The 12597-nt window shown below is 37.0% G+C and overlaps 1 protein-coding gene across 1 annotated transcript in view; it reads right to left on the reverse strand.

Annotated features, from left to right (window-relative positions):
- Positions 1 to 1459: 1459 nt before the first annotated feature.
- Positions 1460 to 12597, reverse strand: part of TTC13 (tetratricopeptide repeat domain 13) — a 39470-nt gene continuing 28332 nt past the window's right edge. The window contains exons 17-23 of the mRNA XM_062490189.1: positions 12472 to 12556; positions 10058 to 10167; positions 8576 to 8711; positions 7826 to 7905; positions 6621 to 6699; positions 5025 to 5104; positions 1460 to 1610 (exon numbers count right to left, since the gene is read on the reverse strand). Of these exons, the coding sequence (XP_062346173.1) occupies positions 1487 to 1610; positions 5025 to 5104; positions 6621 to 6699; positions 7826 to 7905; positions 8576 to 8711; positions 10058 to 10167; positions 12472 to 12556 (694 nt within the window). The 3' untranslated portion in view covers positions 1460 to 1486. The remainder of the gene's footprint in view (positions 1611 to 5024; positions 5105 to 6620; positions 6700 to 7825; positions 7906 to 8575; positions 8712 to 10057; positions 10168 to 12471; positions 12557 to 12597) is intronic.

Here is a 12597-nt window from a genome sequence, read left to right on the forward strand (position 1 = left end):
ACGCCCAGAGAAAGAAGCCTTGGAAGCACATTTGCAGGCACGCATACACTCATAGGAGGTGTAAGACACGTTGCACCGAACCCTCCCGTGATCTCCCATTAATCTCTTTTGTCCGCCACCAGGGGGTGGGGATAAAGTCAGTCACAAGAGGAAGAAACGAGGACAAGGAAACCCACACAACTGTACATGGTTTGTTTGCCCAGGCAGTTTTTTCCCTCCCCACCACCCCTTCTCCACTCCCTCTGGTCTAATCCCGAAAACAAAACCCCTCCTTTTCTATAGTACCCAAGAACTTGACTGTCTGGTCAAGTGCCAATATAATTCCCCTTTCTCAAGAAATAATAAAAAGACATAACAAAACTTACAGGCTCAGAAGATCACATTAGAACACAATTAAGTTATAAAGTTAGGCATATTTTCCAGGCTGCTAATTTTCCAGGCTAATAACGATTCATTTCCTCCTTAATAAAATGTAGTAGAGGTTTCTTAAATTCCTAGACTTTTAAACAGAAGAAGCAAACAGTGCTTATTTCTAGTGGGATAGAAGAAGGTATTCAAGAATAGAATGTTGGGAATACCTGTGTCACAAATGGACAGCATCCCAATTCTTTCAATGAAAACTTACAAGCCTCCTTTATCCTTACTTGCAAAGTGAACCTACTTTTGCCCTTTACAGAAATTCTGATCAAGAAAGTTTAGAATTCATGTTCATTAGTTCTAAGCAGACAGGTGGTCAAATTTGCCTTTATTATGGTTTGGTTAAGGAAACCTGCTTTTCCAGAATGCTGCCAAGTCTGTCCAACAGAAACAAGTCAACAAACACTAGCTAGTGCTCCCAATACACTTCAATCCTGTCAATCTATTAATAACTTTTGCCAACCACCACCATCGATGGGTACTCGAAAAGGGAGATTTTTGTGTTTCTGACATTTACTCACCAAGAGCCTAACTCCAAATAAGTAATTGGTTTGGTTTTGTTTCCAAATGATGTTTCCTTGAAACCCATTCTTTTAAGTTGACATCTGTTCCTCCACTGGACTGCACTACATGAAATGCCTGTGTATTCTCCAGTTACTCACACATGGTAGAGCTCTAAGTTTTGTGTGCAGAAGTCAGAGGCTTTGAAAAAAACCAATGAAAAGTAATAGAGCATTATTTCCAGTGAAGATTACTTTCCTTTTTTTTTTTTTAATAGATTTTCACCTGCAGTGTGTTCAGTTTGTTAACTATGAAGTTTCTTGCTACTCTTCAGTTTGGCCCCTGAATAACTATTTCTCTTAGAGTGTGTCTTAATATGAAAAAGCAGTTGTTCCACTTTTTTTTCCTTCTTAATATTATTGGTCACAGAAAGATTTCTTTTACTGGTGACAAAGAGTCAAGAAAGTTTGTTCTATTAAAAAAAAACAAAAATCAAATTATTTTGACCATAATTTGCTGTTCAAAATAATTAACAAAGCAGTACCTCTTGGCCTTTTATTTGTATAAATTATACAACAACTATAGTTTTTTTTAGACAATGAGATGAGTCTGTATTTAGTACTTCAATCATCGTTCTCAGGGTTGGAAAAGTCTCTGATACTGATGGTAGGCTCTTGTAAGAGGGTGAAATACTGAAAGAGAAAAAAAAAAAACAAGAAGTTATTTTTTGATGAGTTTTATTATTTACCTCCAAGTTAACACATTAACTTAGACTTCTCCTCATCCTCTCCTCCAACAAATTTGCAACCTGTGCCAAGAATCAACCCTGTGCAACTCAGCTTGGGGCAGAGTGGCTGAAAGCTGCTGGGCAGAGGAGGACCTGCAGGTGCCAGTTGACTGCAGCTGTAAACAAGGCAGCAGTGTGGCCAAGAAGGTCAGTGGCATCCTGGCCTCTGTCAGCAACAGTGTGGCCAGCAGAACCAGGGCAGTGATTGTTCCCCTGTGCTTGGCACTGATGTGGCCATACATCAAGTCCTGTGTCTAGTTTTAGACACCTCTCTGCAAAAAGGACACTGAGGTGCTGGAGTGAGTCCAGAGAAGGGCAATGGAGCTGGTGAAGGGTTTGGAGCACAAGTCTTAGGAGAAGCAGCTGAGGGAGCTAGGGTTGTTCAGCCTGGAGAAATGGAGGCTCAGGGGGGACTTTATTGCTCTCTACAACCACCTGAAAGGAGGGTATAGCCAGCTGGGGGTGGTCTCTCCTCCTAGGTTAACAAGGGACAAGACCAGAGGAAATTGTCTCAAGTTGTGCCAGGGAATGTTTAGATTAGATATTAGGAAATATTTCTTCATGGGAAGGGTGAAGACACTAGAATAAGTTGCCCAGGGAAATGGTACAATCACCATCCCTGGAAGTCATCAAAAGTGTGTGGATGCAGCACTTGGGGACATGGTTTAGTGGTGAACATAGTGGTGTTGGAATAGCAGCTGGACTCACTATCTTAATGGTTTTTCTCAACCTTAAGGATTCAATGATTCTCAGAATCTTGCTCACAAACAGCTCTTGCTTTTCATGACCACTCCATCACCATACAGAATGAAAACAATGTCTACACAGAAGAGATTTCAAAAGCAGCAGAAGAAAAAATGTATTGCTTTAAGTCTTCCAGCCTTATTTACCATATCCACTATTTTTTGTCTACCACAGACAAATTGGCCACTCAGGCTAATTGCCTTCATATTATTACATCAAATCCTTTGGGCTGCAGTGCTTCCGATTTTTTTTTTTTTTCCTCAGCAAAGTCAACTTTAGCATTTTCTCCACTGTGGCTCATTTCCTCACCTAGTATACATATCTATTTTGACCCAGCGATTCTCTAAGTTCTACTATACAACAAATCGGTATTTATTAAACTGTTTGGCAAGGTTATTTTTAACACAAAGGATTTCCCTGATCTGGTTTGACATGGTTTCACATAAGTTTCAACAGTACAGCTGAGGGAGTCAGAAACACATGGGTAGCACTGAAATGTCTTAAGATGACTTGACTGTCAAGAAGGAAGTTTCTCTTTGGCAAAGATATGTTAAAAAAACAAACCCACAAAACCAAAACCAGCATGAACAGAGAATTAATAAAGAAGAGTATCTAATTGAGAGAATTACAGAAAAAAATTGTGGGATAAATATAAAAATAAATATTTCATATTTCCACAACAAGCACAAGTCTAAATATTTGTGCAGACTACTTCTAATAAAAACCACAACTTGCTACACCTCTAGTTTAGAAATGTCACTCCTTAATGAACACTAAATTTGACTAATTTACAAGTAGATTTTTAGCCTAAGTTTAACAAAGATGTCCTTGAATCTTATTCACCTTCTTCATTTAGGAAGGGATTTTATACTCTAATGAAATTCACCAGGCTCAGAACCCCGATAATAAAGTTAAACAACACTAAACAGTATGAGATGTTTGGCACTAAGAGCAGCTACAGAGTTTCACAGTCTCTAGGAAGTTGGACCAGACCTCAGGAGATATGGAATCTAAGATCCCGCCCAAAGCAAGGTCAACTGAGAAGTCAAATCAGGGTGTCAAGGCCTTTGTCCTGCCAAGTCTTGAAATCTCCAGTGGTGGAAACGGCATAGCCTCTTTGGGCAGCCTTCTGATAAAAAGATTATGCCAAGTCTAAACATTGTTTCAACTCATGCACATGGCTTTTTGCCTTCCCACCAAACGCTCACAGGTCCTGCAGAGCTGCTCTTAGATCAAAGCCTTATTTTCTCCATGCTGAACAAGCCCAGCTCTCTCCTGTTAAGACATGTGCTCCAGACCACTGGCCTAGTGGTGGCTCTCTACTGAATTTGTTTATTATAGTCTTTACTGCAGCTGAATGCAGTATTTTCAGTGTGGTCCAAAGTGCTGAGTACCCCCTAAATCCGGTTATCCAAACATCATCTTAATCCATCTAGTTGTCCTTTGTCCAGACCATAATATGCTATCTTGATATGAGAGTACTGTGGCACCCTTGCTGAAGTAAAAATAAACAACCATGATTGCTCTCATCATCCCCAAGAGTTGTTTTTTTACCACAGAGAACCATCATTGGATCACAGAATGTTTGGTAAGATTAGATTAAATCACGCTTAGATTGTTTTCTGTGACTTTTTCCTTCATATCAACTGAAACGCTTTCCTAGATGACTTCATGACTTTCCCAGGGATCAGAAGGAAGCTGACCAGCCTACAGTTTCTCTGGGTTTCCTTTTGGCCTTCCTGAAGAGGAATTCAAGATTTCATTTCCTGCAGTAACCAAGAATGTCCCCTAATGTGCACCATGTTTCCAAGATTACAGATGGCCCTGAAAGGACCTTGGCCAATTCTCTCAGAACCCTTCAAGTGTCTTGACCCTGACCTGAAGCATACTAGAATTAGTGTTGTGCCTGGCCTGGCCTGATTTTTAGATTTTGTATGGGGAATAACAACTAGGGGACCAAACAAATGCACCAGATTAATAATATTAATTAATTTTCAATGTATGCAGTATTAAATTCTAAATTAATATGAAAATCAAAAATTTGAAGCATTGCACAAAAGTCATGCACCTATACTAAGTAATGTAATTCTCCATACTCAAAATGTCCACCTGCTTTGAAAACACTTATTCTCAGATCAAAACAGAACTAAAGGACAAGCAAATTACTTTGGATATATAGTTTGAAGAGACCCATAGGAATTTTTAAAAAAGGGTCAAAATTTCCCCTTGCTTTGTTCACTCATTGCCAGATCTACTAATGATAAGCCATAATATAAAAAGACAAATTTGACACACTGCATAAAAAGAAGAAAATATTAACCCAAATAATTTCCTCAGAGGATAATACTCACATAACAATGTCTAGACTACTAACTACTCTGTTAGACTAGGAATAACGCTACTGTGTGTGTAAATGCAAATCTTGTCTCATCAATTCCTAAACAGTGCTAAAAATGTACTGAATTCTTTACTAAACTTGTAATTTCTAAGTAACATTTCTCAGTATAGGTTTGAATTTTACATATAGTCTTTCCTATTTTATTTACCCATTCCCCATCCAAACAAAAGGATTTACCTTTTTAGATTCATCCAGCTCCTTGCTATTTTGCTAAAAGCTTCAGACCCTGGTGCTGTCATGGCTTCAAAATCAACCAACTGAAAATGCAAGAAAACAAAAGAGATATTAAGAAATTACAGAATTTTTAAGTTCTCTAACTTCAGGAAGGGTTTTGAGGGCTTTTGCTACCCATGTTCTTGTTAAGAAAGGAGTAAGCTCACAAACCAGTCTGTGCCCTGACTACTTTGTCCCTCACCATTCGTTTGAAGTCAGCATTCAAGCCAGGCACTAAAATTCTCCGGGAGGTTTGTGCATCTCAACACAACCAGTACTGGAAGCCACACTGGCCATGGTTACTGAATGACCTGCCAGACAACAACAGGACTCTTGGCTACTGTGCACCTTTGACTTCAGAACAGCCTGAAAATGCATGTTGTCCTAAGTCTGGGACCAGCTTAGCCTTTCTAACAACTCTGGCAATAAACAAACGCCAGTTTCATTCAACAGTTTCTTCCACATTGTGACAGCTTTTCTGAAAAATAGATTTATTTGTATTCAGGCACTCTGTTTCAAGAAAAGCCCTCCCATGTAAAGATGTCCCCAGTGTTCCTGTAAGTCAGAAATCCTGCTTAGTAGCAAATCCTGATACTCTGCTTGCCTGCATAAAATCAGTCAGCAAAATAGTACTCTATCAAGTCCTAAGAAAATACTTAAGAAACCCCATGGAAGTGTTTTACCTCAGCCTGAACTCTCACAGAATGGGGAAGACACCAGCTTAATGGTGTACTGAAGAGAAGCTTTCTTGCTGCTAAGCAAATGCTGTATGCTCTTAAAAGCTACCAGAGTTCATTGCACTCAAAGGAGTACATCGTTTTCGGGGCTTTCTAGAACAAAAGAGAAAAATCACCCTTTCTTCAGTTATTTATGCAGGGTATTTTCTTCAACAACTTGGATTCTCACTGGAATTTTACTGATTATTTTGACAATGTATTAAAGAGACAGAGGTATTCTCAATCCTTTCATGCTGAAAAGGTAATACAGCTAACAAGCCAATTCTTAAAGAAAATGAAATCCTTTATTGAGCAAGGTGGTATAATACTCAAATGCAGTCACTTAAAAACTAGGACTTAGTTTAACTTCGGCAGAATACAGAGGGGAAGGAGAAATCAAGAGAAGTTGCAAATGCGTTTCTACTTCCTGAGCCCTAAAAGCTCTACAATACACTGAGAGTGCAGACAGAAAATATCGTTTGTGGGCTGGAAGAGTCACTAATTCTCCCCCAGTATTCTCAGAACCCTTCTCAAAACAAGCTGAAAAGAGCAGCTCAGCACACTGGAAATGCCTCAGTAACAGATCTGTAATTCTTGTGGGACCAAACTGCTACAATTTAACTGATCCAAATTATTGCACATACCATCTCCAAACTCACCGCTGTCAGAATATCAATGGAATTTTCAACACTTTCTCAGGCTGCAAGACATCATAGCATGCAGCTGACCCATCTCCAGAAAATAAGCATGCAACTTCTGTTCATTCCTACAGCTCTTTTTCATTTACAAGTATTACTTCTACCATCAAGACTGAGCTAATGTACTTTGATATTTTGATACTTGCCTTTCCTTTAGGGATTTTTCCTGATACTTCTTTTCCACTTGCCATTAGGGCTCCCATGATCACTGAATAAGCTATCACACTAAAAGAATACAATTAAAAGCAACAAATGGAATAAGAGTCTTTCCATAATGCTATTTTAAATGACAAAATAAATGGAACATAGTATTGTTTCATAGAAAGCTAGTAAAGATTACGGTGCTATTTATTTTAGAAGTAAAAAAAAAGCAAGCACAAAACACTTAAAAAGTGAAATCACTGTAACTATCCAACATCACCAGAATGAAGTTATGAATCTATAGATTTTTTACTGCTATTTCTACATTAGTCAGAGTGATACTTTCAGACTTTGGAGTTCTTAAGATTCCACGGGGCTGAAAATAAAGCAGACTCCTGTTCCCAAGAAGATCAACTGTAGCCCAGAAGAGTTTATGAATTCTACCGCAATAGAGCTAGAGGTACTGTAAAGCTGTTCAATTATTTAATTTTTTTTTGAACTGTGAATCTTAGACAGAATCTCTCTTAATTTTTACATTCTATAAGATAAATGCAAAATCTGATTATAACATCCCAAAATCTCAGGGTTTTTTTTGTACTGAACTATATCTAAGAGTAGGATCAAAGATATTAAGTGCTTAAGTGCTTTGTGGAACAGAGATTCAGAATAGTCTTAGATGTAAGCAGGTTTGTATTAAGCTAGAATTCCAGCTGAAGAGTTTTGTGACAAATGGAACTTTTATCCTACAGTTTCATTTGGTGACCCTATCAGTTGCAACAATTTACTAAAATAGCATTTGAGTGTATTTCATTAAAATAAGTTATGCCAAAGTATATTTCATCTTAAATACACGTTTCAGAAAAACTTCCTAAATGAAATTACAGAGGTGTAACACAATATAGATTAGAAAATCAAGCCTTACAATTTAAAAATGACACTTCTCAATGCATGAGCTGATGTCTATAAATACAGACTACTCATCATTTTAAATATACATGCAGCTGTGAATAGTTACCATTAGCAATTACAAACTAGCTTTTAAAACAGTACCAAGTCAGTTCCCATTGTCACAGCAGCACAAAAGGAGAGGCTGTGCAGGGCACACAGCTCTATTAAAAATAATATTAAAAAATACATTAAGATACTGAAAGACATGGACATTGTACAGCAGGCATTCAAAGTAACAGACATAATGAACACCAGCACTAACCTAGATCCTCTTGAAAGTGGCATTAAATTATAGAAGTAATAAACTAATGACAGGATCAAGTTGCAAACAGCATCTACTTCCTAATAGAAAAAAAAAGCATGAATTAAAGATAATTTAATAACCAGGTAATACCTTATAAAGGTACACATTGCAAAGTCTTACATTACCACAATTATCTTTTAAAAACCATTTCAAATGTGAAAATTCAAACTGTGAAGATGAAATCTGATAACATGTTTAAACAAACTACTTTGTTGTATCTTTAACATTTAGGTGAAACACAGTTCATCTACACACCTATTAAAAGGATGAAAAGGAAAAAGCACAAACTCAAATGTAGTCAGATTGTCCTAGCACATCAAATCAATACAAACACAGTTCTGATGCTTCTCACAAATTCATGTTACTCATCCTATATGTAACCACCATGAGCCAAATCCTAAGCTGTTCTTATAGGGGTGATGACAAAGGTGAACACAGACCCATGAGAAAAATTAAAAAAGCCAGAGCACACTGCGATACTGAGATCTTGCCTGGACACTCTCTAGTACTGCAGGCAAAGCACAGCAAATTTTAAAGTAACAGACCGAATTATTGCAACTCCTTATGGTATTTGTCATATTTTGGTTTAAGTAACTTTATTACCTAAGAACTCTTGTCAAAAAGTATTAGAACAGGAACTATTAAACAGAAAGTATAAAAACATAAAAGGCTTTTTCAAGGAATTAATAACTCCTTGAACAGCCTTACCCCCAGCTCTGCAGACAGAATTAGAATTTTTCCTTTAGCTGTTAGATCCTTATATAGTGCATCTATTTCTGCATGATACAGCTGTGTTCTCTCTTCTGTCGTCTGAGTTTCTACTGAAAATAGTATGTTCCCCACTCTGTTAAGCAGATGAAAAAGAAAAGGAGGTAAGACATTTTTTGAACAGAACTTGATGCATATCCAGGGTGAATTACAAATCTACTACAGTTACACATCACCTTTTTCCTATCATCTTCCTTAAGCAGGAGATTATGTGCATTACTTCCCATTTAATTAAAAAACCCAAAAAATCACAGAATTAGAAATGCTACACCACATTCTAAGTATGAAAGAATATATAAAGACTGCCACCTAATCAGAGACTAAGTATTTCCACTGAAGAATACTTGACAAGCATTAGTGTTTCACTTAAATTGTGGGGAAAAAATAAGAAATATGAAATTTTAAGATATCTTCACAGACTTAGAATTTTTTTATAGAATGTAGACTGTAGTTTTCCTCATTTCTAAACTACCAAAACAGGATTGTTTTGGTGTAAAGCAGTTACAAACTACAGATCTAAACAGACTGAATGATACTAAACAAAGTTTGTCCAGAACAAAGTTAGGCTATTTACTGACACCAAAATATTTTTCCTCAAAATAGTGAGGCCATATATTTAATGCCCTTTCACCATATATAAGCCCGGGATTTAGAATGCAAAATAGAAATCAAGAGATACAATAACATTTTAGCAGGGAAGTTTGTATTCCATGCCACTACTGAAAGCATACTAATTCTGGGAAAAATCCCAACGCATACAATTTTAATTCAAAAAAGTTTTTATTTAATAGTATGACAGCAGTTCTGAGCTTCAGACTTGCTCATTTTTCAGAAAGACAAGGAATCAGAATCCATAAAGTGAGACACTTACTATCTCACCCACAGAGTGATCCAAAGCTTCCTGAATGTATTCTCATACCTTCAGGTACTATTTAAATTTTCACTTGCAGATAAAAAGTCTGCAAATGTCTAAAACATAAAAAAGGCCAAAATCTCAAATAGAAGAGAGTGTCTTTAATTCTTAGATCACAGAAATTTCCATTCCATTCAGGACTTCTCATTCAACACAAAAGACAAGGTCTCATAAGAAGAAATGTATTTCAATATGTTTAAAGACTGAGGTATTTGATATTTTCCCCTTTAGGAATTTTATAGTATATGCTGAAAAACAAGGTCTCTTTTCACTTTTGTGCTATGTGTTAGAGAATCAACTCAGTTCCATCAGTGTTATCCATATTCCCTTTTTGTCATAAACATGATAAGAATCAAGTCCTCAAATTAATAAAATTTAGTTATTTACAAAAATGCCTCTAGTGAAAAGCAAAACCCACTTTATATGACCAGAAATGGCATTTCAGACAATTAATTACTAATAGTTCATCATTGCTTATGTACCCTAAGCCCTGAAAATAGCAAACATACTTATCTCCTGTTATTGTAATTGTGAATCCATCATATTCTTTGCCTTGATCCTTCAGGCTGGGGACTTTTGTGTTCACAGTGAACCCATCTCTGGTTTTACTGTTAAACTGCTTTCAAAAGAAAAAAAAATAGTAATATTAGAGGTAGCAGAGACAGAGACTGCCTACCTATTGCTTTGAAGCACATAAAATACATGGAGTAGAAATGGACAAACTTAGAGTGGACAAACTTAGGGAACAGAACAAAATTACTGTCAGTGACATTTTTTCATTCATCCTTTACTTCCTTCTGAATACAAACCATAAATACTGAATAAGGCACAGTGGCATTCAGCTTTATAACTAAATAGTGAATAAAATGCACTGTTTGTGAAATGCAACTGCACAATGCAGTTCAAGTTGTACAGATTCCTCCCCAAGTTGCAAGTTGATGGTAACCTTTTGGTGCAACGATGTAAATGGAAAAGCAGGAATTTGAGATCCCATTTTATGTTTACACTAAGAAGTGGCTGCATTAGTCCAAGTGTGAATTCCAGAATACAATTCAAAGCAATAGTTTCTTAACTGTGATCAACTGATGTTTATCCTCATCAGAAGGAAAGTATCTCGAGGCTTAAAAATTTTACAAAGCTACATTATCTAAGAGTAACATTGTAGCCAGAGAGTTGTATAAACCAGACAGAACTGCATTTAAGTAAAGCCAAAAGCCCAGCTTTCCACATACATTTGCCAGCTACCCAAATAACCAAATTTCATCACTATTAGAAAGACATTCATTTTATACAGGCACTAATAAAGACTAGTATGCACTAGTGTTTATTCACTCAGTTATTTATATTAACCCAAAACCTGTGATCCAGGGTGTTTTGTTTCAAGAGAATCTGCATTTATTTTAAAGGAACAAAAAGCCTCTAATAAGACAGCATTCCACTTTGATACAGTTTGGAATGGGATGCAGGAGACTCAAACCAGACCAAAATGTACAGGTATGGAAACTGGGGAGAATATTTGCTGCCAGTTGAGACATTTACTTTGAAATAATAATGTACAGTCCACTATGTTTATATATTTTCATCATTTTCTTGGAGTAACCTGTATTTTTAAAATCCCCTGGTAGCACTTTTTTTCTGGCCAACAGTTCAAAAGTAACCACATTAGATGCCCTATAGGATTCTACTTGCACATTTGTGTGTCAGTAGGGAACACTCAGCTGTCCATCCACCCCAACATCTACTACCTCTTCAGCAAAAGCTTTTGTTAAGGTTCAGTTCATATCCACTTGGCCTCATCTTTCAAAGCCAAGAACAAGATAGCAATATAAAAATTAAGACTCTTCAAAGAAGAAATATTCACAACACATTTTAAAACCCATAGAAAAATGTAGCACTTAAGCCACGTAGCTCCTGCAAAGAGAACTGTAATGCACGAGTGAGCACTGCTACCAAGAACACATCCAAACCCAGTCTGCCAGGACTAGCAGCAAAGTAGCTTCAGAGATCTCTGCTCTATGGCAACACAGCTGCTTTGCTTAGATATGAAATTCCAGTGTCGACACACAAGATAAGAAAGTAAAGAATTTGTCTCTATTTAGCATAACTGTTTCTTCCCAAATGTAATACTGCTCTCATTAAAATTCTGTACAACCCTTTAAAAAGACATACTCTGTAACTTTGTTTCCCCAACCCCAAATACTTACACACAGCACACCCTAGATTAATTTGGAGCAATGGGGGGCAACGGGAACACCTTTTACTTAAACCCCGAGATCAAGCCTTACTACTCAAGTTGAGATAAGAGTAAAAACCATTTTGCAGAGGATATATCCAAAACCCTTCTACAAAGACCACCACCAGCAGGAAGAAAACCTGCAAGTTTCCCACTCCTTTTTTGCCAAGTCTTCCCAAGTTCAAAAATGTTACCCAGGATTTCATTTTACCTATCAGTCACAATGGGCAACTATTCCCCCACTTCCACCCTGCCAACCCCACCACATACTGAGCTGCACCAATGAACCTAAAAGCAATAGAGCTTCCATATTCCTAAACTTTCAGGCACATCAATTTTTCTCCTTCCTATTGTACAGACACAGAGTGAGCAGATCTGCAAGTGGCAGATCTGACCACAAACCCTCTTGGTTGAGAAGGCTGGCTTCAAAGAATTACATTTAGTATTTTGGTGTCCCATAATTTTGTTAGCAGTTCACAGTTAGACCAAGGATTTAAAACACACATCACCCATTTGCATATATCAAAGGGAAGGTCCAACCCTATATATGCAGATTTGGAGTAACCTGTGCTAGTATTTCCAGTTACTCATTTTAACTTTATATACAATGGTTTCATTTGGAGAAACTGAGTATCTCCCAGAACACATTTTATGATTTTTGCCATGTATTAAAGTTTTTCTGTAATTTACCTTCATTATGGGAAGAAGATCTTCTACTTTATGTACCTTTTCCAAAGCTTCTCGGACCTCTAGCAGTCCTTTTGGATTATTAGCACTGGAAAAAAATTAAATACTAAATACAACAGTTGAACACAC

The sequence above is a fragment of the Cinclus cinclus genome, chromosome 3 (assembly GCF_963662255.1).
Source record: "Cinclus cinclus chromosome 3, bCinCin1.1, whole genome shotgun sequence".
NCBI classification, from domain to species: Eukaryota; Metazoa; Chordata; class Aves; order Passeriformes; family Cinclidae; genus Cinclus; species Cinclus cinclus.